Here is a 25,727-nt window from a genome sequence, read left to right as displayed (position 1 = left end):
GCACACATACACACTGATGGTGCTCCACTGCTGTTTATAGTGCAGGTCACAGTTTGCGGTAGTAGAAGATTTCCTGCTTGCACACGGGACAGGAGTGACTCACATCCATGAGGCTCCATATGCAGAAGGGCAGGAGGCAGCAACCCAGGAAGCACCTGCAGCCTCGGAAGCAGCGTGTGCTCACCTGAGCAGGGTCCCCTGGGGCCGGCCTACACCCTCATCACACTTCTGGGTGGGTTTCCATTCTCGGGGGGACAGTAGTAGTGATGGCAGCCTGTCTGGAGTCACTTGCCCAGCAAGCAGACATTATCCACCCCTACTCCCATCCATTGCTACAGCCACCCAGCCAGAGGGCAGTCTCCCCCAGAGAGAAGTAACCTAACCCGATCTGGGATATGCCCCCCCCCCCATCCTGCATTCTCTAGCTGTCTCCAGCTGCATCTCAGTCCTCCCCCCAAGCCCCTGACCCCACCCCCCACCCCCATCCCTAGCAAGTCCCCACTGCTTACCCAAAGACAAAGAGGCCACTGCACAGAAGCCAGGTGAGGAGGCCTGGGACAGGGGTTGTCACTGTGATGATGTGGTTCCCACAGTAGGGACATATGGTCTGAATCGGCATGGAGCTTGTCACCCTAGGCACACCAGTGAACGTATCTGGGGAGCGGGAGGGGGAGCTGGGTCAGAAGACCAGGGTCTCCTCCTCCCTGTCTCTAGCACCCCATGCCTGGACAGCCCTCCTAGATCATGACTCATCTTTCTCGTCCTCACCTGTCTACTCCAGCCACTGCGTACCTGCCCATCAGCCATTAGGCTCTGTCCCAGTTATAAGCAGCTAAGGGCAGGGCCTAGGAACCATGGAGCCCTTCTGCCTTTCTGGGGGTGTTCCTAGCACAACCTACCTGACACAGCCCCACCCACTGTCTTTTGTTCCTTGCATTAGCTGATTTCCAGGCCCTGTGGTTAAAAGCAGGTGCATGAAAGAGAAAAAAAGTGAACACATGCAAGCACGCATGCGCCTGCACACACATCGCTCCTGCCTCTTCGTAAAGGGCTCTCTAGCTCCTGGGCACCAGGCGTATGTGTGGTATATAGATATACATACAGGCAAAACAATTATACACATTAAATAAATCTAAAAAAAAGTGGGGTTGGGGGAAGAAGTCTAGGATCTGGTTGTGGAGCACCTACCTAGCATGTCCCTTCACCAGGGCCACAGTAACAAGACAATAAAACACCTGGGCATGGTGGCACACTCAGGAGGCCGACCTGCCTTGATTGGTGTCGGGGTGTGGTGTGGGGGGGTGGGAGGGGTGGGGGGTGTGGCTTATGCTGCTTGTAGACCTTGGCTTCCTGTAGAGCCTAGAGTGAGGGCTCCTGGGATTTGGAGAGTGGAGACCTGAGGTAAGGGGGTGTGACGTGCATGCACACATCCAGAACTGTGGTCCCAAGCAAACCTTTCCCGTTTATAAGTTACAAGCTTCAGATGTTTTGTTTTGTTTTGTTTTGTTTTTTGAGACAGGGTTTCTCTGTGTAGCCTTGGCTGTCCTAGACTTGCTTTATAGACCAGACTGGCCTCAAACTCACAGCGATCCGCTTGCCTCTGCCTCCTGAGTGCTGGGATCAAAGGCGTGCGCCACCACGCCCGGCTCAAAGCTCTGGTTCAGCCTAGGGGCTCACCTCTGTAGACTAGGATCAATGATGTGCTTCACTGGGTGTTCCCTTCATAAATACTACTTGGGCATCTACTGTATGCCAGCTTCATCCTCAAGAATTGCACAGCAGTGCTGGGCATGGTGGCGGACACCTTTTAATCCCAGTACTAGGGAGGCAGAGGCAGGTGGATCTCTATGAGTTCGAGGACAGCCTGGTCTACAGAGCGAGTTCCAGGTCAGCCAGGGCTACACAGAGATACTCTGCCTCAACAAACAAACACTCCCCAAGAATTCCACAGTGGAGAAGAGTACACTACACCAACCCTTGTGAGCAGTGTGTGAGGCCCAGCCAGCCCTGGGACTTCAGAGCTCCTGGGCTGTGGGAGGCTGCTCACCAGAGAAGGTGCTGTCTGCACTGAGCTTAGTGAGTGGCCTTCTGGGGGCCAGGAGACACGAGGAGGAGGAGGGGCAGCTGCTCCACTTACTTGTTTGGAACGTCGGCGGGACTTGGGTGTACATAGGGTAAACCAGGGGTGGTGACCCTGGCACTCCTGTGCTAGGGTAATGAGGTGGTGACTCCTTAGAAGGTTGGAAGTCTGAAAGAGAAAGTAAAAGGTAACATCCTAGGGCTCAGATGTGCTAGCACGGAGCCACCACCACGTGGCTACCACCGCTGCCAAAGAGCTAGGTTGCCCACAGGTATACACACAGGAGGTGGAGGAGCCAGGATTTGAACTCAGGCACTTCTGACTCCACTTTTGCCCTCCTTGTCCACAGGGAAAGTGCTAGATGTCTGGGATGAGGCACAGCTCAGGGCCTTCTGGCCACCCTGTGTGCCAAACAGCTGACATGGTGCAGGATTTTACAGGTGGGGAGTCGAGGCTCAGAAAGGTTGAATACCTTGCATGAAGTCACTCAGGAAATGAGTGTTAGAGACCAGGTAGGTGTCTGAGCAGGGGCAAGGGACTTAACCTCACTAATCTCGGCATGGGCTCTCAAGTCAGGACATTTAAGTTCCACCCATTCTCTATGCTTTTTGTGGCAGGGAGAAGTTGGGACAAGTTCATGTCTCATTTAGACTGGCCTAGAACTTGTGGCAATCCTCCTGCTTCAGTGCCCCCAAATGCTGAGATTGCTGGTATAAGCCATCACACCCAGAATGAGCCACCGGGATTGTTTTATTTTATTTTATTTTATTTTGAAACAAGGTTTCCCTGTGTATCCCTGGCTGTCCTGAACTCACAGAGCTCTTCCTGCCTCTGTCTCCTGAGTGCTGGCATTATAGACATTTGCTACTTTATGGGTTTTCTTTCTTCTACCCTTCTCCATCCCTTGTATTCCTCCTTTCAACCCCCAACACTCGATAGGAAAAAAAAAAGGATAGGCAACATTATCTGGAGACTACTACTACAAGAGCACTGAGCTCCTTGGGACAAGTTTGATCTTCGTTGTCAGAATGTTTCTTTTTTTTTCTTTTTTTCTTTTTCTTTTTGTTTGTTTTTTGTTTTGTTTTTTGAGACAGGGTTTCTCTGTGTAGCCTTGACTGTCCTGTACTCACTTTGTAGACCAGGCTGGCCTCAAACTCACAGTGATCCCCTGCCTCTGCCTCCCGAGTGCTGGGATTAATGGTATGCGCCCACACACCTGGCTAGAATTATCTCCTTTCTTTTTCTTGTTTCTTCTTTGTGTATAACTACTTAACAAACCATGATCAACAGCAGCCAGCCAATCAACCAACCAACCAACCAACCAACCAACAAACCCCCTATCAAGGCTATAGCATTTATATATCCTCCAAAAAGTCCTCGGAATTCTAAATGTCACACAGTCAGAGAAGCTATCTTCAGCTGGCAAAACCACGCCTCTGTTAGAGCACGAGGCAAATCATAGTCAGCTGCTGCAAAGTAGCCCCATATCCCCACACACTTGGGATTTAAACAAAACCATATTTATAAAGGCGGGCACCACTACACCTAGCTTTGTTGTTGTTGTTGTTGTTGTTGTTGTTGTTGCTGCTGCTGCTGCTGCTGCTGTTGTTTTAGAGCCACCATAATCTTAATCATGGATACACAGGAAGGTTGCCATTGAGTTCCATATACAACCTTTAGTTGCCTGCAGGGGGTTCTGGGCTTGATCACCAATGACCTGACCCCTTCCAGGAAAGAGGTTAGTAGCTATGGTGTATCTCTGGGGCCTCCCTGCTTGGAGTGTCCCCTCACAGCCTCCTTCCACACCCTCCCCCCAAAGCAGGGCCAGGCAGAGAGCAGGCAGCCCCTGACCACGAAGCCTGGGTGACTTGGCTCTGGGGACAAGATGTAGGCACAACAGCTCTGTCTGGGGCTAGTTTTCAGGCTTTTCTTACAGGGAAGAAACTAAAGATCAGAAATGGAGCCCACGTGACCAGCCAGAGCCAACCTCTGTCGATCTGGGTCAGGGCGCAGCTGAATAACCCTGGGTCCTTTATTTCATTTCTTTTCTTTTTTTTTGTTTTTTTTTTGTTTTTTTGTTTTTGTTTTTGTTTTTTGAGACAGGGTTTCTCTGTGTAGCCTTGGCTGTCCTGGACTGGCTTTGTAGACCAGGCTGGCCTCGAACTCACAGCAATCCACCTGCCTCTGCCTCCCAAGTGCTGGGATTAAAGGCGTGCGCCACCACGCCTGGCTTATTTCATTTCTTTATTTGAGCGTCTACATGCTGGGGCTCAGTATGTAAACCAGAGCTCTGCCTGCCTCACCTCCTGAGTGCTGGGATTAAAGGCGTGCGCCATTACATCCTGGATCCCTTTGACTGTTCACATGGAGTCAGCAGGAATTCCAATGAGACAACAGTCCAGAGCAGGCTAGACGCCTTCCCAGGGCCATGGTAGCCTGTAGGCAGCTCCACCGCCTGGCTCCTGGCCCTGGCCTATGTGCTGTGCCACCCAGAGGTAACACTAATGTGGGAGTGACCAGTATTGCTTGGCAGATTCCGTGGGATGCTTCAAGAGAGAGACAGTGGGATGCTGGAGACCTACCCTGTCCATTGTCCCTACTGGGTCGCTAGGAGGGTCTGTGACACTTAGGGTAGGAGATGGGATCAGCCCCCCAGATCAGCATATTGGCCCCTCCCCTCTTTCACTTCCCCAAGCCCTCTCCCTCACCATGGTTACGGTTCCTTTTTGGTGCCATGAGAGTCCGTTTGTTTGTGAAGTACAGCTTGAACAGTGTCGTTGGGGTTCCAGGCTCTGAGTGGGCAGGCTCTTGGTTCCAGAAGTCCCCGTGGAGAGGCCTCCCTGGGGAGAAAGGCAGGCTCTTACAGCGGCCACAGCCATTGTGATGTCTTTGGTGCACAGAGCAGGGAATCTTCTCTGCCCTTCCTGCTGGAGGGGTGCTTGCCCGTGGCTCAGCTTGAAGGACCCTTCCACTCGCCCTTCTGTCTCCATCTCAGCAGGTTGAAGCTTTGTGAGCTTGATCGAGAGACCAACTGAGACACTGAGTATTGTGTGTCCTGGACGAGGCACCCACCACCGTCACTGTCCTTTCAGCTAGAATGTAGGTAAATACACAACCAGGCCTGGTGTCACTGGCCTGTGATCCCAGCACTTAGGAGGCTGAGGCAGGAGGCTGGAAAATTCAAAGCCATTCTGCGGGGGTACATGCTGAGTCCTTATTTAAAAAGAAAGAAAGAAAAGAAGAAAGGAAGAAAAGGAAAAGAGGGGGGCTGGAGAGATGGCTCAGAGGTTAAGGGCACTGACTGCTCCTCCAGAGGATCTGAGTTCAATTCCCAGCAACCACATGGTGGCTCACAACCATCTACAATGTGACTTGATGCCCTCTTCTGGCCTGCAGGTGTATGTGTAGGCAGAGCACTGTATACATAATAATAAAGAAATAAATCTTAAAAAAAAAAAAACAAGAAAAGGAAAAGAGAGGATGATCTAGATGTTGCCGCTGATGACATACACCCACCCACAAGCCCTGTAATCCCAGCACTCAGGGAGGCAGAGGCAGGCAGATCTCTGTGAGTTCAAGGCCAGCCTAGTCTACAAAGTGAGTCCAGGACAGCCAAGGCTACACAGAGAAACCCTCTTTCAAAAAAAACAAACAAACAAAAAGGTAGGGACAGGAGGATCACTGTAAATCCAAGTTCCAAACCAAGCGAAGTTGGGTCTTTATAGCAAGTTCCAGGCCAGCATGAACTACATAGCAAAATTCTGTCTGAAAACATCAACAAGCAGAGCTAGAGGAGTGGCTCGGTATGCAGAGTGATCGCCAAGCATGCGCAAAGCCCAGGGTTCGACCCCCACAGTGCTATATAAGCTAGACGTGGTGATACATACCTGCAAACCAGCACCAGAGACGAAGAAGCGGGGGAGCTAGAGGTCCAGGGTCACCTTCAGCTACAAGGGAGTCTAAGGCTGTAAGACACACTCTCTCTCTCAAAAAAGCAAATCAAATAAAGGTAAGTATGGTCACGAGGTTACACATGTCAGCCTCCCCTGCTGGTGGAGTTGCAGGAATCCAGGGTAAGCCTACCTCTCTTTACCTCCTCCCTCATCTTGCATCTATAGGATGGCGCACGCCTTTAATCCCAGCACTTGGGAGGCAGAGGCAGGTGGATCTCTGTGAGTTCGAGGCCAGCCTGGTCTACAGAGTGAGTGTAGGACAACCAAGGCTACACAGAAAACCTTGTCTCAAAAAACCAAAAATAAATAAACAAAAGGCAGTATTTTAGGATAATAAAAATTTTTTAATTAATTTGAAAAAAAAAAACCCCACAATTCCTAACAATGTAAACAACAGCAAATAAAACTATTAGGGTGCCAGTTTTAGATCTTTTCATTTGTTTGTTTTGTTTTAGATAAAGTCTTGCTGTAGAGCCCAGGCTCCCCTCAAATTTGTGACTGTTGGCGAATCTATTTTTATTTTGGGTTCTTTAAGTCTCTTTTTCCCTTTCCAGCCCAATGGTTTCCAACACCCCAACACCAGGTAGGGGAGAAAGGAGGTTAGTGGGGACCTCCTTCCTGCTGCTCAGGGTCCTCAGGTTCCTTGGGGCAAGTCCAATCTCTGTTTCAGGACATCTCCGGCTTCTAGTCACACTGCCTTCGCAGCAGCCGCCTTCTTTCTCGGAGCCTCCAGTCTCTCTCTGGGTCTGCCATTTATCCCCACTGACAGAGACCACGCCCCCAGCACGAGGCAGTTCCCAGCTGACAAGGATCATGTGTCCTCTCTGGAGGCAACTATCAGCTGTGGACAAACTGGAGCAGCCCCCGTAGCCCACAGCTGGGACTAAAACAAAAGCATGTTTACGTACAAACCGAAACTTCCACAACATGCGACAGTCCTCCGTTCTCAGCCTTTGAGAACTGAATTACACTTTTGATTCTGTGGCCTCATTGGTTGGGTCAGGATGGAGAGCTGTCCCAGGTTAGACCACCCAGACTTCCATTTAGTTTCTGCTCTTAAGTTAACTTGGGCATGTAAACCCCAGTGGGTGGTGGGTCATAGATAAAGGCTGGATGTGCGTGAAAGAACGAGATGCATGGACTCTCATTACAGCACATCCCATTCTGCCTGGAATCCTGGATGTCATGGTCCAAGGTTCTTGCGTCCACTGGAAGGTCAACTCTTGGGATAGAATTGGGGGCTGCCTTCTCTAAGGACTTTGTTTTGACTCAGGGTCTCATGGATCTCAGGCTGCACTCTGACTCAGAGAGCCAGGCTGGCTGAGCTACCTCTTCAGTGTAAGGATTTTGAGGGCCCCATTCCCTCTAATATATGCTTGGGTTTCCGTGAGCTGGGTAGGAACTGGGAAGAAGAGTGGACGGAGGGAGGGAGGCAACAAGATGATGCGCTCTGACAATTCTAACCACCAGGGGGAAGCACCACCATGCCACAAGTCAGCCTAGGGCTCCAAATGCCTTGTTAGTAATCCCCTCTCTCCCCCCCACCCCCACCCCCACCCGCCCCCCAGTAACCCCCAGGCCAGGCTGGGAGAGGTAAGGAGTCATGAGACTGGTGGAGAAGCCAGCTGGTCTTCATGCGCCAGATTGCAACCTGCTGGGCACCCAGGTCACAGAGGCTCAGGGGAGAGCCAGACAGGCATGGCTAGGCTCCTGTGGGCCTCCTCCTGAGCATCAGTCATCTTTGGGGCCTCAAACTTACTATGAAGCTGAGGATGACCTTGAATTCAGGGTCCTCCTGTGTCTCCCTCTTAAGTGCTAGTAACTACAGCTGCCAGTGGCCACACCCAGTTTTCTGTGGTGACTTGTCTACTATGGAGCCACTTTCCCAGCTCCTGAGTGCTGGAATCACAGGCAGGCTGCCTGCCATGCCACCCTGGCATTTACATGGTATCTTAGTTACTTTTCTATTGCCATCATAAAACACCATGGACAAAACTTCTTCTTCTTCCTCCTCCTCCTCCTCTTCTTCTTCTTCTTCCTCCTCCTCCTCCCTGAGACAGGGTTTCTCTGTGTAGCCTTAGCTATCCTGGACTCATTTTGTAGACCAGGCTGGCCTTGAACTCACAGCGATCCACCAGCCTCTGCCTCCTGAGTGCTGGGATTAAAGGTGTGCGCCACCACACCTGGCTGGCATGCAACGTCTTAAAGAAAATGTTTAATTTGGGGCTCACAACGAGCATGACAAAGAGGAGAGCAAGCAGGCCTGTTGTTGAGAGAGCTCACATCTTTATCCACAGCATGAGGGGAAGAGGGAAGGAGGGAGGAAGAGAGGGAGGGAAGGAGAGACAGACAGAGAGAGAGAGACAGAGCTACCTGGAATGGTGGGGGCTTTGGTTTTTCTTTTGTTTTGTTTGTTCTTCTAAAACAAGGTTTCTCTGTGTAGCCTTGGCTGTCCTGACTTGCTTTGTAGACCAGGCTGGCCTTGAACTCTCAGTGATTTGCCTACCTCTGCCTCCTCAATGCTAGGATTACAGGCATGCACCACCATGCCTGGCATGGTGTGGGCTTTTTAAACCTGAAAACCTGCCCTCAGTGACACATCTCCGCTAAGCCTACACCTTCTAATGCCCTCCAAACAGTTCCACCACCTAGGGACCAAGTATTCAAGGACGATCCCACGAGGGTCATTTTCTTTCCTTCTTTTTTAATAGTTTTATTATATGTGCATTGGTATGTAAGTGTCAGATCCCTCGGCACTGGAATTACAGACAGTCGTGAGCTGCCATGTGGGTGCTGGGGATTGAACCTGGGTCCTTTGGAAGAGCAGACAGTGCTCTTAACCACTGAGCCATCTCTCCAGCCCCATGAGGGCCATTCTCATTCAAACCACTGTCTAGGTTCTAGGGACCGGAACTCTGGTCCTCACTCAGGCTGCTTCGATGGCAAGTGCTTTAAACATTGCGACATCGCTAGCTCTTGCTGTTTTTATTAACATCTGTCAATTGTACAAACTAATGGTCCCTCTATGACATACACATTGCACTTGGATAGTATCCATCATCCTTGCATCTTATTTATCCTCCTGTTGTTGCCCTTCTTCCCAAATAGCCCCCTTCCATTTTTATATTACACACACACACACACACACACACACACACACACACACACATTAATAATAAGAGTTTAGGGAATACTGACCCAGAGTGGTGGCACACGCCTTTAGTTCCTCAAGGCAGAGGCAAAGCTGATCATGTGAGTTCGAGGCATGGGGTCATATATTTGCAATCCCAGTACTCAGGATGCAGGAGGATTGTTTTGAGTTTCAGGTCAGGGAAATGAGAAATTCCAGTTCATCCACAGCTACATAGTAAGTTTGAAGCGAGCATGGGCCATATGAAATGCCATCTAATAAAAGTAAACAGCAACAACAAAAGTATGACTACTGCAGGGCTTCATGCTTCTGAAACTGGTGCCTGGGCTGACAGGACTGGGAGGAAAAGAGGTGTGACTGCTGGGTCACAGTGTCTCACATCGGGGACCTGAGCCATCCCATCCTGCTGGCCCCATCCTCCCTGGAAAACCCATGGATTCTTTTGATTCTCAATTTCAGAATTAGAAGTAAAAAAAAAACTGGTTGGGTCCAGTTAAGAGTTAGGGTCCAGCCTTGTTCAGATCTTTAGTGCCACAGATGCAAGTGTGGGCGCAGTGCTGGAAGCCTCATCTGCTCCTGAGCCTGCTACACATCCCTGGCTTCAGTACTCAGGAACAGGAGCCCCTCCCTCAGCGGGAAGAACTAACCCACCCTCCAACCCCCGCGCCTCACACGATCTTCAAACGCCCTCTAGAGGGCGGTGCTGACCCACGAGCAGGTGAGAAAGACGGAAGAACTGGGAAATGAATGGGTTTAAGAGGTCAAGTTCCTCTTTCTTGGATATTGTAGTGACTGTGACCCGCCTAGTTGTTTATCCAAGTCTCTGCCCTCTGGGATGGAAACAAGCTCCCTGTTTATTTTGTGTACCCAATGGCTGGTACAATGCCTGGCATGAAGTGACAGCGGAATACCGCAGAGCTGGGGAGAAATGGTAACGGTGCCTGCTCTGCCAGCTGCAGATCCTAGTGGAGAGCCTCAGCACCTAAGTAACTAGCTGGACATGGCTGTACATACCCGAAACCCCGGAACTGGGGTTGAGATTAGTGATTCCTGAGAGTTTGTTGGTCAGCTAACCTGGCTAAAATGGCAAGATGCTAGATCATCAAGAGACCCTGCTGCAAAACAATTAAGGTGGAGAGCAACAGGGTGGTGGGGGTGGAGGTTAGGTGGTGGTGGTGGGGGGGGAGGGATACACCAGAATGCCAACCTGGTACTGAACCATCTGGAGGATCCCTGGAAAGCGGCTGGTCCAGATTGGAAGGTGGAGGACACTGGGTTCTGACTCCGATCAGGGATGGCGGAAGCAACAACAGAGTAGATGCACTGATGGTTGAGACAGGAAGGCAAGCAGGCAAAAACAAAAGGTGGCTCTTCTCGATTCGTTTCCCTAACCAAGAAGCTTGTCTCTTAGGTGATTGCTGATCATCATACCGGGCTGCAGGAGACTCTGCCTCAAACATAAACTGAGCACAGCTGGGTATGGCTGAGTTTGCCTGGGGATGGGGACAGGCTTTGACTATTAGATCTGCTTTGTTTTTTTTCTTCCCCCAAGGGGATTGCACCATTTTCTAGTCCCACTTCCGGAAGAGGGTGAGAGAGAGCCCGAGAGGTTACCTGTGAGGTCTGTTTTGTTTTAATGTTCAGCATGCCCTGGGGTGGGGTTAGAGGGCTTCAGCTTGGATGAACTATCGCTTGGACTCCTGTGACCTGCTGCCTATCACACCCATAGGGAACCCCTTTCCCACACCTAGGAAATATGAGCCTGACCCTAGGTGGGGGTGAGGGTGAGGGGTTGGGGGGTGGGAGGTGGGGATGGGGGGGCGGGGCTGTCATGCCGAGGGCCTGCTCTCCATCCTTGGCAATGGAGATACATTGCAGCGTGCCTCAGTTTCCTTCACTGTAAATCGGAAGCAACACCATTTACCTTCACGGATAAAGTATCTTAGCGTTTCTCTTGCTTCGATGAAAACACAGTGACCAAAAGGCAAGTTGAGAAGAGGTTCATTTGGCTTACACTTCCATATTTCTGTTCATTTTTGAAGGAAGTCAGGACAGGAACTCAAACAGGACAGGGTCCAGGAGGCAGGCGCTGAAGCAGAGGCCACAGAGGCGTGCTGCTTTCTGGCTGGCTTCTCATGGCTTGCTCAGCCTGCTTTCTTATGGAATCTAGGACCACCAGCCCAGGGATGACACCACCCACAATGGGCTGGGTCCTCCCCATCCATTGGTCACTAATTGAGAAAATGCCTCACAGCTGGATCTCATGGAGACCTCAACTGAGGCTCCTTTCCCTCTGTCTTTGTTTTTCGAGACAGGGTCCCTCTGTGTAGCCTAGGCTGTCCTGGACTCACTTTGTAGACTGGGCTGGCCTCGAATTTACAGAGATCCACCTGTCTCTGCCTGTCGAGTGCTGGGATTAAAGGCATTCGCCACCACCGCCTGCCCCGGCTCTCCTTTCTCTTTGATGACTCTAGCTTGTGTCAATTTGACACGCAAAACCAGCTTCAAGGACTCAGTAGAAATAAAAATTGAAAAAAGCTGGAGTTAGTGCCCGTACCCTTCCCAAGACCATTAAGGAGACTGAGGCTAGCATGTCTCAAAATCAGCCAAAGGAAACGAATCAATTAACCAATAGAAAAAGAACAAAAGAACAGCTTTCCTCTCTTGTTTTTATGTTTCTCTTTGCGTCTCTCGCCTTTCAAAAAAAAAAAAAAAAAAAAACCCAAACCAGGCGCTCCGCTTATCTAGAGCCAAGGGCAGGTGGAGGCTGGACTTGTGCCGGGGAGTAGCAGGCACGGCACTCCGAGACCCGATTGTGCCACTTTCCCGGGCACTGGGCCCACATTGGGCGTTCGCAGCCCCGCAAGGGGGAACACCTCCTGGCCGAAGGCCGAGTCCCATGCGCCTCCCGCGCTCGCGCCCGCGGGGCATCAACACAAAGCTCCAGTAGCCACAGCTGCGCGGCGCTCACCTCCCTCCCGGCTGGACCAGTCCCAGCTCCGGGCCGTGCGCCTATTGGCCCGAAGCTCCAAGGGGCGTGGTCCAGCACTCCGCCCTGCCCTGCGGCCACGCCCCCCGCCCAGTTCGGTTCTTGCAGTCTGAGCGCAGCAGCTGGAGGAGTAGAACGTGTCACCAGGTAAGTGGCCGTTCTTGGGACCCAAGGGAAGGGTGTGGTGGGGCGCGGGATCGCTCCCCCCGACCCTCGGAGCAGTGGGGATGCGGCCGAGGCCTGCTTGCTCTTTTCCTTCCCCTCTGCGGGGCCTTACGGCTCTCCAGCTCTGCGCTGGGTTCCCCCCCACCCCCCACAGGACATACTCCAGTCGCCCGCGCTGTTTAGAGAACGCGGGTTTTTTACCGTCCCTTAGGGACACAGGTGGGTGTGGCCGCAGCAGGAGGGTACCCTGTCTGACTTGACTTCGGTTAGTACTTACCGCTGGGCCACCTGTTTTTTATGCACAGGCGGCGCGCCTCCCCTGTGTGCTTTCTTGCGGTCTAGAGGTGCAGGGGACCTGCGGCTAGCGAGAGGCGGAGCTGTCTCGACGGGCCGGGCCTCGCCAGCTGCATGCTGGGCGGTGGGACAGTAGCCAGGGCGGGAGAGAGGGAGCAGCTCTGGCCCCTCGCGGTTGGCCGCTTCTGGGGAGGAGGAGCGGCTAGGCGCGCTCGCTTGGTGTTTGGGCCAGGACGGGGGGAGGGGGGGAGCCCTAGGGCACAGAGGAAAACTTCCCCCGCCCTGGCGGCCTTGTTTACAGGCCGGAAATGCAAGGTTGGGTGTTGATTTTTATTTAAAAAGTTAGGCTGTGAGCCCATAGCTTTTCTGGGGTCGCAGTGTAGTCTGTGCAGGGTGAACTGTAGAGATCCCCCCTCCTGCAGGGCCTGGATTCTGAGAGGTGCCGACTAGAATATATAAATTTATCTTTATTTTTAAACCAGAAAGGGGTGTGTGTGGGAATAGAGGCATCTTACATCTGTAATCCACTTCCAGTCCTGGGGAGGCTGAGGAGGAAGAAGTGTCCGTATAGCAAGACCCTCCCGCAGAACACCAAACCAGTTAAACAAAAACAATGAGTTTGAAATCAATCCCAAAGTCTGTGCCAAAAATTGCCCCATGTCCCTGTTCTTGATCCTGTTACGATCAAACTTCCACAGGGCCTTCGTTCTTTAGTTGCTTTGGGATTCTGTGATTCTGTATGTTTCGTCCCTAAGTGATGATCCATCTGGGCCAGGGGTCTCCTCGGAGTCTGGCCTCCCTCCACCAGGGTGACAACCTGGTTACCACCATGTGCCCTCACACCCTCCAGAGTGAGCACATATTGTGTTGGGATAGAGTAAGCGGAGTTAGCTCAGCCTGGGGTTGTGTGGGGGGGGGGTGTGGGGTTGTGGGGGGAACTGGCTTTCTTTGTCCTGCCTAGTTCTAGGGCACGAATTTGGCTTGTGCCCCATATCTGGCAGCCGTGGGACAGAAAAGGGTTCTTCCCGTCACTCTGGTGTGACTATGTACACCATGGGGGCCACGTTGTTAAGCCCACTTTTTGCACTGTGGCTGGCACGGCCTTGTACAGCGTCGAGCTACTGGAAGCTGCCCGGTCCCTGTCCAAAGCGAGGCGGCGAACTAGTGGGTCTAGGAGAGAACGGAAGAGAATTCAGGCTGGATGGAGAGGAGGAAAATTGGGAGAGGGTGGAGCACAGTATTGGAAAGAGGAATTCGGGACTAGGTTTGGTGGAGAACGGGTCCACTTGGCCTTGGAGGGACCCTCAAGTAGAGACCTAGGGCAGTGGTGGCCTCTGTCCCGTAGCTGTGCGCTCCTGGGGCAGCTCTTAGGGCGACATTAGAAGGGATTGCTTTGGGTTTCTGGACTCTAACCTGAAGCTTCCAGCTTCCCGGCACTCAAGGGCGGGGTTCCCCTGCTGGGCTGTTGTCTCTCCTCATCCTGGGCTGTTTGCTCTTCTCTGTTCCATGGCCCCGCCCCTCATACCCCCAACCCCCCCTCACAGATTCCGCTCTCCCCCAGAACAATGGATCAGCATGTGGCTGGCTAGCTCTGCTGCCTTGAGCCTCAGGCTCCTCTACTCCTGGGGTCTTTCAGGGTCCCCGAGTCCAGTTCAGTGGATCTGACTTTCCCTTCCCTCGGCTATGGGGGCTATGGGCTTATTTCTGTTAGTCTGAGACCCGGCAGGGTGGGGATGAGCCTTGTAATGTCATGGAGCCCTGGCCCTCTGCAGTTCGTATGTGCTGGGTGAGGGTGTCTGTTCATGTGTGTCCCCTCCTCCAGCTGGCATGCCTCTTGAGAGCTGGGTAGTTAAGCGGCAGCTGTCTCCCTTGGACCCTTTAGGAAGGCAGACTTGGGGGCTGGGGGAGCAACTCAGTGCTAGTGCCAGAGATCCTGGCTTCCCAGCACCCAAAAAGCAATCGTCCATCCATCTGCAGCTAATTGAGCAGGCCAAGCCATGTTGACTCCACCCACATCTGTAGAGCTGGAGTTTGCTTTTGGACTTTGGCCACAGATTCCTGGGGGGGGGGCACTAAAGTGGGAGAGGCCCCAGCTGCTGAATCTGTTGTCACTTTCCTCATGTGACAGAGACATAGTGAGACTAGCAGGAAGGGGATTCTAATATCTGGTGTCTATGGAGGCCCCCCCCCATATGGTATCAGGAAAGGTACTGGCCCCCCTGCATTCCAGGGTCTCTAGGTCTCTGGGTTGCCTGAGTGTGACCTGAGTCTGTAACTCACCTCCCTGCTAGCAGTGGCCAGGCTCTAGGGTCCCAGCTCAGTGCCTAGCAGTGGCCTTCTGCAGCCACAAACCCTCACAAGACACAAGACAAGCCTGTGTGCACAACAGGCTTCAGGAGGTTCTAGCCTTGCTCAAGAAGGAAGCCTCCAGCTTACCCAAGCTCTTGCCCCTTGCCTCCCATCTTCCTGCCTTTGAGTCATCACAACCCACACCCCCTTTCCCTGAAGTGTAAATGGCCTCCAACATGTCCAGGCTCCTGAGGTAAGCACCTGCATCCTGAGCTCAATGGATTCCTCCTAGCTGGGGGTGATGGCTCATAACATACCTGTAAGCCTAGTACCAGGAGGCTGAGGCTGGAGGATTGCCATGAGTTTGAGGCCTAGCTGGGCTATGCAGTAAGACTGTCTCAAACACTGAAAAGGGAGAAGGGATGTGCACATTGGAAACTGGGAGCTTTAAGGCTGAGAGCAGGGAGGGTTCTGGGTCTGACAAGCTGGTATAGGCACAGGGGCACTGCCTTTTGGGGGTAGGCTTTAGAGGGGCTGAGGAGGCCAGACTGGTGCCCAGTTGAGCTCGCAGAATCTTCCAGGACTTTCTCTAAGGCCTATGGAAAATTCCCAGGCTATTTTTGGCTAGAGGCCCCCTTCGCCACATTTCTCAGGATAAGAGGCTGACAACATGCCTCTCTGGTGGACAGTCTGTGTGGGTGTGGTGTCCTGTCCTCCAGGCCCCGGGCCTCTCCCTGGGCTGGGCTGACTGGTGGAGAGGTGTGTGTCTTATCCTGCCATGTGTTGTCCGATGTGCCCTCTCCCCACCCCCAATTGGGTGTTAGAAGGTCTTGGGTTTCTTGCCAGTGAGTACAGGAAGGTGGGTCTGGGTAGCATGCACACAGCTGAGGATGTGGTTCAGTTGGTAGAGTGCTTGTCTAGGATTCAGGAAACCCCGGGTGGCATGTAGCTGGGCTACATGAGACTGTCTCAAAATTAAATAAGCACACCCCCACCCACATCATTATGCAGATATGTGTTCATGTGATCATGCACATAAACATGTCCCCACATACACATGTACACATTACATAGTTACACACAGATAAACACACATGTATACCTAGTCTTGGTAGTCATGACAACATTTTGCCCGTTTCATTGTGTTAGAGTTGGTCTCAGGTAGAGGCTCCCTAGGGCCTAGCCCAGAGTCTCTCCAGGGAAGAGCCTTAGTTAGCCCCATCTTGGTCTCCCAGTTGAGCCTCATGAAGGACGGGCCATGCCTTTTCCATGGCCAGGCCTGGTGCTTAAGGATGGCAGCGGGAGCTGGGGCAGCTGCAGCTACAAGCTACAGACTGCTGCTGGAGGCTGGACCCTGGGGGGTCAGGGCCAGAGAGGCTTCTGACTACCTCTGCCCCCACTTCAGGTGGACTTTATCTCCTTCCTGGGCCATCTGGGGTGGGCTGGCTCTGGGTAGAGCTGGCTCTGACTAGCCCAGCTTCGTTTCCTCACAGACAGCCTCCTGAGTGGCTGGTCTGGGTAGTGGAACTGCCTTGGGTGGCTCCCAACCCCCACCCCTACCTCTGTCACTTCATTTCTGTGTTTGTTTCATCCGCTGTCTAGCTGGTGTGAGTGTGGCATCCAGCATGCACCAAGGGCCCCCAAGACCTGGGATGTTGAGGGACTCTTGTGTTGCCCTCAGTCTGATGCCCACTGAAGGCCATGGGTTTCTGAGGGCCTTTCCAAGGAAGAGACTGGCCTTGAGGTATGAGGAGGCTGGAGTGGATGGAGAGAGGAGCTCCGTTGGAGCTTTTTTCATCAGCCTGGAGGGCTGGGCATGCCGAGGGTGGTTGAGCAGACAGGCGGAAGGTACAAGGAAGGGAAGAGACAGGATGATGACAGCCATGGTGATGCAATTTGGTTCAGGGTCTGGCCCTGCCCCCTGAGTCTTACTTCCTGCTTCCTGCTGCTCCCCCATTCCCATAGACTCCTCACAGGCCACAGCAGGCTTCCCTCAGTCTCAGGTCTCCCGAAACCCTGGTGTCTGTCCCCATACCAGCCTTCCTTTGTCTCTCATCTCTTTTTGAGATGGTCTCTGTAGCCTAGGCTAGCCCAGATCTGTCTCTAGCCCAGGCTGGTCCAGAGGATCCTTTTGTCCCAGCCTCCGAACCAGCATCCCTGCTTTTCCCTCTGATTTTCAAATGTCTGGCTGACTCTCATATTCCAGGTCCATCTGGCACTCCTACCCCATTCCTTTTTATCTCTTTGATTAGCTGGCCTCTTGGCAATCTGTGACTCCTTCTTCTTGTTGATGCTTTGATTTACATGTTTATCCTCCGGTTCCAGGTTCTACCATGGGTCTCCAGTGTCATGAATAGGGTTTAATCTTGGGCATGTTTGTTGAGCGACTTTGTGATTGCAATTTACAGCTTGTTTGCTCTGAGTTGTAACCTCAGTGCTTGTATGTATTACGTCATTTAATGTCGTGATTTGCGTGAAGCTGAACCAATCCCATTTCTCAGATGCAGAAACTGAGATCCTGAGAGGCAGCATCATTTATGGTCACTCAGCTGGCAGATTGGAAGATTTGAATTCAAGTCTTCCTGACTGGGGTTGGGGGAGGGGAGAGCAGAGAGGCAGGGAGACTTATTAGAAGGGGGAAGTTCCCAGGCTGATGTCATCTGGTCCCCATGGTCTCCTGCTGCCACCGTCCTGGAAGGCCTGGGTGGGGCCCACTCTCCCTCTCTGGGCCAACCTTCTTCCCAGAACTCCAGGCATTGGAACATTCTAGGACTCTATGACCTGTGCTGGAGACCTGACCGCCAGGCCAGCAGCCAGGACCTCTTCAAGGTGGGGGCTTCTCTGGACTTGTGGTCCTGCCTGGCTGGGGCCAGAGCTAAGAAGAGGTCAGTAGTAGCCATGTTACTAATTCTGGAATGCTGGCTAGTGACACCTCTCCAGCCAGGCAGGACTGAGTCCCCAGAGAGGGTCAGGGCATGTGGAGGACAAGTCTGAATCTTTGGGGAGAGGCACCCTTGCACCACTTCCCTCCCTGAACCCGAGGACTCCCAAGGTGGAGGGTTGGACCTGAAGCTAATGGGCCTTGCTGGTTGGTGCAGGTGAAAATTCAGCCCTGGGGCCATGGAGTTACTATAAATGGAAGAGTCTGGTCGTGAGCTGGGGCCCAAGGTACCTAGAGCTGAGGGGGCTGGGGATGTGGCTCAGTCGGTAGAGTGTTTGCCTAGTGTGCACAGAGCCCTCAGTTCGAGCCACAGCACCACATGAATTGGACATGCTACCACACAGCTGTAATCCTAGCACTTGGAGATTGAGGCCTGTGAGGCCACCAGAAACCCTGAGAACAAAATGAACAAAACCAAAGCTATAACTGGGCTGTTTAGAAGTCAGGTCACATATACATTGTTTGGTTTTGTTGTTGTTGTTGTTGTTGTTGTTGTTGTTTTTTTTTAGACAGGGTTTCTCTGTGTAGCCTTGGCTGTCCTGGAACTCACTCTGTAGACCAGGCTGGCTTCGAACTCAGAGATCCGCCTGCCTCTGCCTCCTGAGTGCTGGGATTATAGGCTGTGCCACTACCACTTTCACTGCTGCCCTTGCCGCCAGGCTGACAGCTGCTTTATTTTTGACAGGCCAGTCACAGGGCCACACAAACCTGCTCAGGCTCCCTTGGGCCTGCTGGTTTTTTTTTTTTTTTTTTGGCTCTGCTGTCTCTATCCCTGAGCAGATAGCAAGGGACAAGCCTGAGTGACTCTGAGCCCAGAGATGGGAAAGGACTTACTAAGGGCTGACCCTTGACCCAAGGCTGGTTGGTCCCACCCTGTCCAATGGCCCTGCTTCCTCACTCTCTTTTTTAAAAGTTGCTTTCCCTGGAGCTGGGCGTGGTGGTGCAGGCCTTTAATCCCAGCACTTGGGAGGCAGAGGCAGGAGGATTGCTGTGAGTTAGAGGCCAGCCTGGTCTACACAGTGAATCCAGGACAGCAAAGGCTACATGGTGAAACCATGTCTCAAAAAAACAAAACAAAACAAAACAAAAACCCCCAAAAAAGTGGACTCCCTGTAGTCCAAGCTGCCTTGGCTCACAGCAGTCCTTTGGCCTCAATCCCATCCCAGCCCTGAGTGCTGGGATGGCCTGTAAGAGTCTATGCCTCTGACAGGTCACTGAGTGAGCTGGATCTCATAACAGGAAGTGGTGCCTGGGGCTCTCGGTGTTTGCTGGGAGTGCTCCTCCTCTGGGGATCTTTGTGGTGACCCTCCTGGCAGTGAGTTCAGTCCTTCAGGGGAAGTACTCTGGCCCTGTGAACTGCCCTAGGTATGCTCCTCGGTCTCCTGAGGGAGAGTGCTTGCAGGATGCGGGGGACAGAGTGGCAAAGGACTAATGGGTATTGATTGACCTGTGCTCTTGGCATGGATGTCCTGGCTGTAGACAATACCTCCCTCTCATAGTATTTACTGAGGATCCTAAGCACACCAAGGTCTGTATTGGGGGTTACCATAGGGAGTTACCTGGCATATACCCCCGTCCAGTGTGTGTGTGTGTGTATGTATGCATGCACGTGCTCCCAGGTTTTTAGACAAGGCTTCTCACTGGGACCTGGGGCTCCGTGATAGGCTAGGCTGGCTGGCTGACTAGCCCTAGAAAGTCCACCTGCCTCTACCTCCCCAGTGCTTGGATTATAAATGCATGCCACTGTCCTAGCCTTTACAAAAGATTTGTTAGCTGGGTCAGGAGGGTGCCTAGCTTTAATCTCAGCACTCAGGAGGCAGAAGCAGATGGAGCTTTTGAGTTTGAGGCCAGCCTGGTCTAAAGAGTGAGTTCCAGAACAGCCAAAGCTATATAGAGAAAGAAAACAAAAAAAATTTTAAATGGTTGTTTAACTATGTACATTGTGGCCCGTGTGGATTTGTACATGTGAGTGTGGTACAGGCTCGAAGAGGGAGCAGATCCCTTGGAGCTAGAATTACCAGTGAGGTGAACTGCGCGACATGGATTCTGGGAACTGAACTCCTTCAAGGGCTATAAGCACCCTTAACAGCTGAGCCATCTCTCTAGTGCCATGCTAGGCTTCTCTATCATACATGGATGTGGGGATCAAACCCGGGTCTCCTGCTTGTCTGACAAATATTTTACTGACTAAACTACCACTCCGGTATGTGACCTGACCTTTTCTTGCACAGTGCAGATAGAGGGAGGCCTGCGGTTGCCATGGGAGCCCAGTGCTGGCACCCAAGCAGACACCTGAGCCAAGGTGTGCCTACAGACAAGGTGACCCAGAGTGGAGTGAGCCTCTCGGAGTCTCAGGCGGTGGCCTGTCTAGCTCTCTGAGGTAGGACTCTGAGAACCCCCTTCTCTCTGTAGGTCAGCTATGTCATCTGAGCCGCCGCCGCCGCCGCCGCAGCCGCAGCCCCCCACGCATCAGACCTCTGTCGGGCTGTTGGACACCCCTCGGCCCCGGGATCGCTCTCCATCCCCGCTGCGGGGCAATGTGGTCCCCAGCCCTCTGCCCACCCGCCGGACAAGGACCTTCTCAGCGTAAGTCTCAGGCTGGCCAAGCACACCCCCCAAAATGGGGCTGCTATCAGAGCAAGCAGGATCTACTCACTGGACATCTCCCTGAAAGGCCTGGGGCTTAGAGAGAAGTACCAGTGAGGAAATGGGAGGGGGGCCTTCCAGAACTCAGGGTACCATCCTTGTCACCCATGGGAGCTTGCCCCTGGGCTTTAGCTACCGAGGCCTCTCCCCTCTGAGGCCTTGACTTTGTCAGTTGTATGGAGAGGTGGGAGGGGGAAGGAGGGAGCAGTGTCCGGGTGGCCACCAGCAGGGGTAGATATTTTGCCTCTGAGAGCAGGAGATAGAGTTGTTCCAGTTTCAGAAGAGATGCTTCCTGAACTCCCAAATATATTAGCTCAGCTCCCTGTTTCCACATAAACAAAGGACTGAGAAAAATGTGCCATGGTTAGTTATCCAGTCACTTCTATAGCGCTGTGTGAATAATGGCTCCTAGGGTTATACACAAAGCCTGTGTGTGTGTGTGAGAGAGATTGTACAGGTGGCCCCAGCCAGGCTTCCCTGGGGCACAGCTGGGAGAGTACCTCCAGGGCTGGGGGTGGGGGAGGGTTGCTGTTGTAGAGGACTGATGGCTTCCCCTTGTCTCTCCTTTTTGTCAGGACGGTGCGAGCGTCACAGGGCCCTGTCTACAAAGGAGTCTGTAAATGCTTCTGTCGGTCTAAGGGCCACGGCTTCATCACCCCGGCTGATGGTGGCCCTGACATCTTCCTGCACATCTCCGAGTGAGTTCAGGGCAGCATATCTGGAGGTTGGGGGTCATGGCAGGCCCGTCATGGCCTCATCTGTACGAGGCAGCGTAATGGAAGGGTGCTGGGCGGAGGGATGTGAGGTGTGTGACGCTTGTTGTGACAGTGACTGCGTGTGTCTGTGGATTGTTTGAGGACTTGAGTGGGCCTGGCATGTTTAAGTGCACAACGTTTATGGTGAGTTTGAGTGTCCAGTGCCTGGCCTGGGAGGACAGTGTCCCTGGGAAGGGATAGTGTGTTGGCCTCCATAGGGGAGTGGCCTGGGGAGGCTAGGGACTGTCTGTTTCTTCTGCTCTAGGAAGGAAGCTCAGGGCTGGACCCTTTCTCCTGCCACTTGCTCACTGAGGCTCTTCCTTCCTGTCTGAAAACCTGCGGGAGTCCAGGGTGAGGCCCACAAGGCCCCACAGAAGCTCCATCCTGGTTTAGCTCCTCAGGAGCTTTTGAGTTTCCTAGGAACCCCAAGTAGAACTGCTACCCAGACTTCCTCCTTTGCCCCAAGCACCCAGCCTGCCCTGACTTTGTTTTGGCAGAACTTGGGACTGTCCAAAGCTTAGATCCTGGCCACACATCCAGTCTCACTCAGCCAGTGGCAGGCAGAGCCTTTTTCCCAGAAGCCCCAACCAAGTCTGAAACCACAGTTTGAAAAAAACAAAACAAAAATAAAAACAAAAAATGGGGTGTGTGTGGTTTGCTGCACCCCTCTGTGGTGACTGAATGTATTCCCAGGTCTCCTTCAGCACCTGTAAGCTGCGTGTGGTGGTGAACACCTGTAATCCCAGCACACAGAAGGCAGAGGTGGGAGGGTTGGTGGAAGTTTTAAGGACAGCCTGTTCTACACACTGAATTTCAGGTCCGCAAGGGCTACATAGTAAGACTCTTTGTCTCAAAGAATAAAATAAAATAAAATTCCCCTGCCTAGCACAGGCCTGAGAAAGATAGTTGCCGGATGCATTTTTACACACATATGAATGCATGCATAGGCGTATGGACGTCCATACTGCCTCTTTCCAGGAAGGATTTCAAGTGATTTAGAAGCACACCCACTACATTATGAAAAGTAATTAGGGAGAAGTGGGGGAGCGTGCGGGGGGAGTGAGTGCTGCAGATACTGTGAGGTATCTGGGCTGGCTGTTGAGACTAGGCTATGAGAAACTTCCTAGTGGCCACATCAGAGAGTGAGAGAGAGAGAGCATGCCTGCTCTGAGGTCCTCCTCTCAGCAGAACCAGTCAGTTCCAGGGGATGTTGGCTGGCCCTGGTACCCAGGATGATCAGTGCTGGGAGACTATGAATCCATCCTCGTAACCCTTTGTCCTTTTGTTTGTTTGGGTCTCTCTGTGTAGCCTTGGCTGTCCTGACTTGCTTTGTAGACCAGGCTGGCCTTGAATTCACAGAGCTCTGCCTGCCTCTGCCTCCCAAGTGCTGGGATTAAAGGCGTGCGCCCATCTCCACCTTATTTGTTGAGTCAGGGTTTTCCACTGAACGTGGACTAACGGGTGTAGATGTAGGCTAGCTGGCCAGCCAGCACCAGGGAGTCCTCTGACCCCGCTTTTCCAGCACTGGGCAAGTACACGTCACCATGCCTGGCTCTTTCATGTGCCGGGGATGCAGACGCAGGCATTTATAAGGTAGGTGCTTTCCAGACTAAGCCATTTCCTCAGCCCTGCTGACTGCTCTTTTCTCTCCTGCAGTGTGGAAGGGGAGTATGTTCCAGTGGAAGGCGACGAGGTCACCTATAAGATGTGCTCTATCCCACCCAAGAATGAGAAACTGCAGGCTGTAGAGGTGGTCATCACCCACCTGGCACCAGGCACGAAGCACGAGACCTGGTCCGGGCACGTCATCAGCTCCTAGGGACCTGCAAAGAACCCCTTCTCCTTGGGCTTGAGGGAGACTTTGGGGGGAGGAGGAGCAGGGCCACCCTGGATATAATGTTCTACCACACAAGATGGGGCCTCGAGGTGGGTGTGGTCCCTTTCAAACATTTCCTGGAGGAAGGAGTTGTGGGCAGCAGGGGTACTCTCAGCCACCAGTACAGCTAGCCTCTAGTCATTGCAACAAGCTGTCTGAAAAGCATTAAAAGCATTTGAAAAGGAGAGGCACCTGCAGAGGTTGAGTGGAGAGGGTCCAGTCAAGGCGGGTAGGCCACTACATGCTATTTCCCCAGAAGCCCCCTCCAGATCAAGCAAGCACGTAAGACTCCTCCTGGAACTAGAGACAAAATCCCCGGATCTATTTGGCCTCCTGAAGGATGTTGCCAGCCCTGTGAGATTTTCCAAGACCCAGTGCCCTGTCTAACTTGGGACCACGTCAGATCCAGCTTCTGAGGGAGCTGGCTTATGGATGTGGGGCGCTTTCCTGGGGACTTTGTCTCTTGGTACCTTTGCAGCAGGTGTGTCTCCGCCTTCTGGGAAAGAGTCCAACCCTTGGGAGCTCCTGCTCTAGCCTGAGGCTGGGCCAGGCTAGGGCGCTGACCCCACTCTTGAGAAGGTTGGTCTTTTCCACTTGCTAGGGCTAAGGCAGCCTCCCTGTGGCATTAAGCCTATCATTAAGCCAGTGCTGAAGGTGGCTGTCGGGGTGGGGGAGAGAAGAGCTTCTGCAGGAAGGACAGTGGAGGGGGAGAGGTGCTTTATTTAACAGCAGAACCTGGGCTGGTGGTCGAGCCTGTAATCTCTGCTCTTGGGAAGCTGAAATAAGCGTTCTAGGCCAGCCTCCTGCTAGCATCATGTCTCAGCACAGGGCAGTGGGAGTGAGTGTCCTTGCTCAGTGTGTGCAGGGCCCTGGATTCCACGGCTAGCATAGACCCTAGACCAGTGACACCACAGAAGACAGGAGCTTGCTTGCTGATGGCCTTGTAAGGAGTTGGAGGGGAAAGATAATTTTGATCGGGAAGCAAGGCTTCTTTAAGACAGGCCTAACAAATGCCTAAGATCATTTTTTTTCTTCCCCAGCGCTGGGGGAGCCCAGGGCCTTGGAAATGCCAAGCTACATTGAAGTCTCTGCCTTTTCTTTTCTTTTCTCTTCCTTCCTTCCTTCCTTTCTTTCTTTCTTTCTTTCTTTCTTTCTTTCTTTCTTTCTTTCTTTCTTTCTTTCTTTCTTTCTTTCTTTCCAGGCAGGGTCTTGCTGTATTGTTATGTAGCCCAGGCTAGCCCCAAACTCTTAGCACCGTTTTCATGCCTTGGCTTCCTACTTGCTGGGGTCACAGGTATGCCTTCATACCCTGCTGGTTTCTTTTTTTAAAAAACAGCTCAAACTCTCCCTCAGCGCCCTCTGCATGCCCCTGCCTGCAATGCTGTGTATTTGTGTTTCAAATGAACTGATCCTTAGACTCTTTTGGTGGTTGGCTTTGGCTTTAGTTGTGATTTAAAAATAGAAGTAGTTGGGTAATGGGTTTTGAAACATAGTTGAGAACTCACTTGTCAGAACAGGGGTACCAATTCTGCAGTGGTGACTGTGGGGCCACAGTGGTCCAGACCATGGGGAGCACTGTGGACCTCCACATATCTTAACAGTGGATGAGTGTGAGTGTGTGTGTGTCCATCCTAAAGGTACAAAGGGAGCAAATGCTGGAACTTTGACTGATGACCGCTGTGGCTTTCAGACAAGTGACATAGTGTTTGGAGGATGTGAGTTCAGTCCCCAGAAAAAGCCGTATGTGGTGGTGTACACCTAGGTAGTCCCAGAACTGGGAAGGCTGAGGCAGGCGATGCCTCGGGTTTGCAGGCTAGCCAGCCTAGCCTATTTGCTGAGTTTGAGGTCAGTGAGAGAACCTGCTTGTTATTTTAAAAGGAATCTAGCACCTGGGGAAAGAAAATAGGCTGTCCTCTAGTTGCCACATATATGTGCACAAACAAAAAATGTGTGGATAAACTTGGGAGGGATGTGGGAGGCTGGCTCACCACATCCACCAGTCTGACCACTTCTTTGTTTAGCTACTGGTGAATTTTTTTTTTCTTCTACTAGGTCAAAGGTGGCCTTTCCCCAACTCCAGGCTTGGCTTACAGCCCAGAGGCTCTCTTGGGGCCTCCCTGCTGGCCAAGAAACAGACTTCCAAAGAAAGCCACTTTTGCCAAGACCCAGGAAGGTCCCTGAGACTGACAGTCTTCTCTGTCATCCCATTGTCCCTAGTGGTCAGTATGGCTTTGCTTTCCCTCTGATATAGTTAGCTTTGGGTGACACAAGGTTGACCCTGCTCCCCCACTGAGCTGGCAGCCCAGTTCTGCTGGCAGGATGGCCTCTGGATTCTTTTGTCCCCCAGGATCCTTTGTTTACAGGGCTTTCCCTGTATGGTCACATCACTTCAGCCTGTAGACTGTTCTAGAACTGCAGGGTATTAGTGTTGGAAAAGACTTGCTCTGTTCAGACAGGAAGCATCAATTTATAGACCAGAAGGGACTCTGTGCTGACAACTAAGCAGGAGAGAGAATATGGACTCCCGGATTGGAACGCTTAACCCCATTAGCCAACTTTTTCTCAATAAAGTTTGTTTTGTGCAACAA

At 52.4% G+C, this 25,727-nt stretch overlaps 2 protein-coding genes across 3 annotated transcripts; one reads left to right on the top strand and one right to left on the bottom strand.

Annotated features, from left to right (window-relative positions):
- LITAFD (LITAF domain containing) lies at positions 1-13,513 on the bottom strand. The gene is made up of 5 exons (XM_084764767.1): positions 12,616-13,513; positions 4,789-4,920; positions 2,138-2,248; positions 510-654; positions 1-155 (listed from the first exon to the last, which is right to left on the bottom strand). The coding sequence occupies exons 2-5, from the start codon at positions 4,814-4,816 to the stop codon at positions 47-49; spliced, it is 393 nt and encodes a 130-aa protein (XP_084620893.1). The 5' UTR covers positions 4,817-4,920; positions 12,616-13,513; the 3' UTR covers positions 1-46.
- Positions 12,194-25,727, top strand: CARHSP1 (calcium regulated heat stable protein 1). 2 transcript variants are annotated; one of them, XM_084764765.1, is made up of 4 exons: positions 12,194-12,320; positions 20,275-20,448; positions 21,084-21,206; positions 22,920-25,727. In XM_084764765.1, exons 2-4 carry the CDS (start codon positions 20,282-20,284, stop codon positions 23,080-23,082), a joined length of 453 nt encoding a protein of 150 aa, XP_084620891.1. In that variant the 5' UTR covers positions 12,194-12,320; positions 20,275-20,281; the 3' UTR covers positions 23,083-25,727. The 2 variants fall into 2 exon arrangements, with proteins under 2 accessions (XP_084620891.1, XP_084620890.1); XM_084764764.1 differs by lacking the exon at positions 12,194-12,320 and adding an exon at positions 17,686-17,806.

The sequence above is a fragment of the Acomys minous genome (genome assembly GCF_964271855.1).
Source record: "Acomys minous genome assembly, chromosome: 16".
Classification (NCBI taxonomy): domain Eukaryota; kingdom Metazoa; phylum Chordata; class Mammalia; order Rodentia; family Muridae; genus Acomys; species Acomys minous.
This window is presented reverse-complemented; position numbering and strand designations above follow the sequence as displayed.

Bases quoted from the DNA above. Each gene is read 5' to 3' on its own strand.
- LITAFD (XM_084764767.1), bottom strand. From the start codon at position 4,816: ATGGCACCAAAAAGGAACCGTAACCATG. The intron at 2,249-4,788 runs GTGAGGGAGAGG...TTTCTCTTTCAG, and splicing joins AAAAAGGAACCGTAACCATG to ACTTCCAACCTTCTAAGGAG. The intron at 655-2,137 runs GTAAGTGGAGCA...CCCGCTCCCCAG, and splicing joins CCCGCCGACGTTCCAAACAA to ATACGTTCACTGGTGTGCCT.
- CARHSP1 (XM_084764765.1), top strand. From the start codon at position 20,282: ATGTCATCTGAGCCGCCGCCGCCGCCGCCGCAGCCGCAGCCCCCCACG. The intron at 20,449-21,083 runs GTAAGTCTCAGG...CCTTTTTGTCAG, and splicing joins CGGACAAGGACCTTCTCAGC to GACGGTGCGAGCGTCACAGG. The intron at 21,207-22,919 runs GTGAGTTCAGGG...TCTCTCCTGCAG, and splicing joins ATCTTCCTGCACATCTCCGA to TGTGGAAGGGGAGTATGTTC.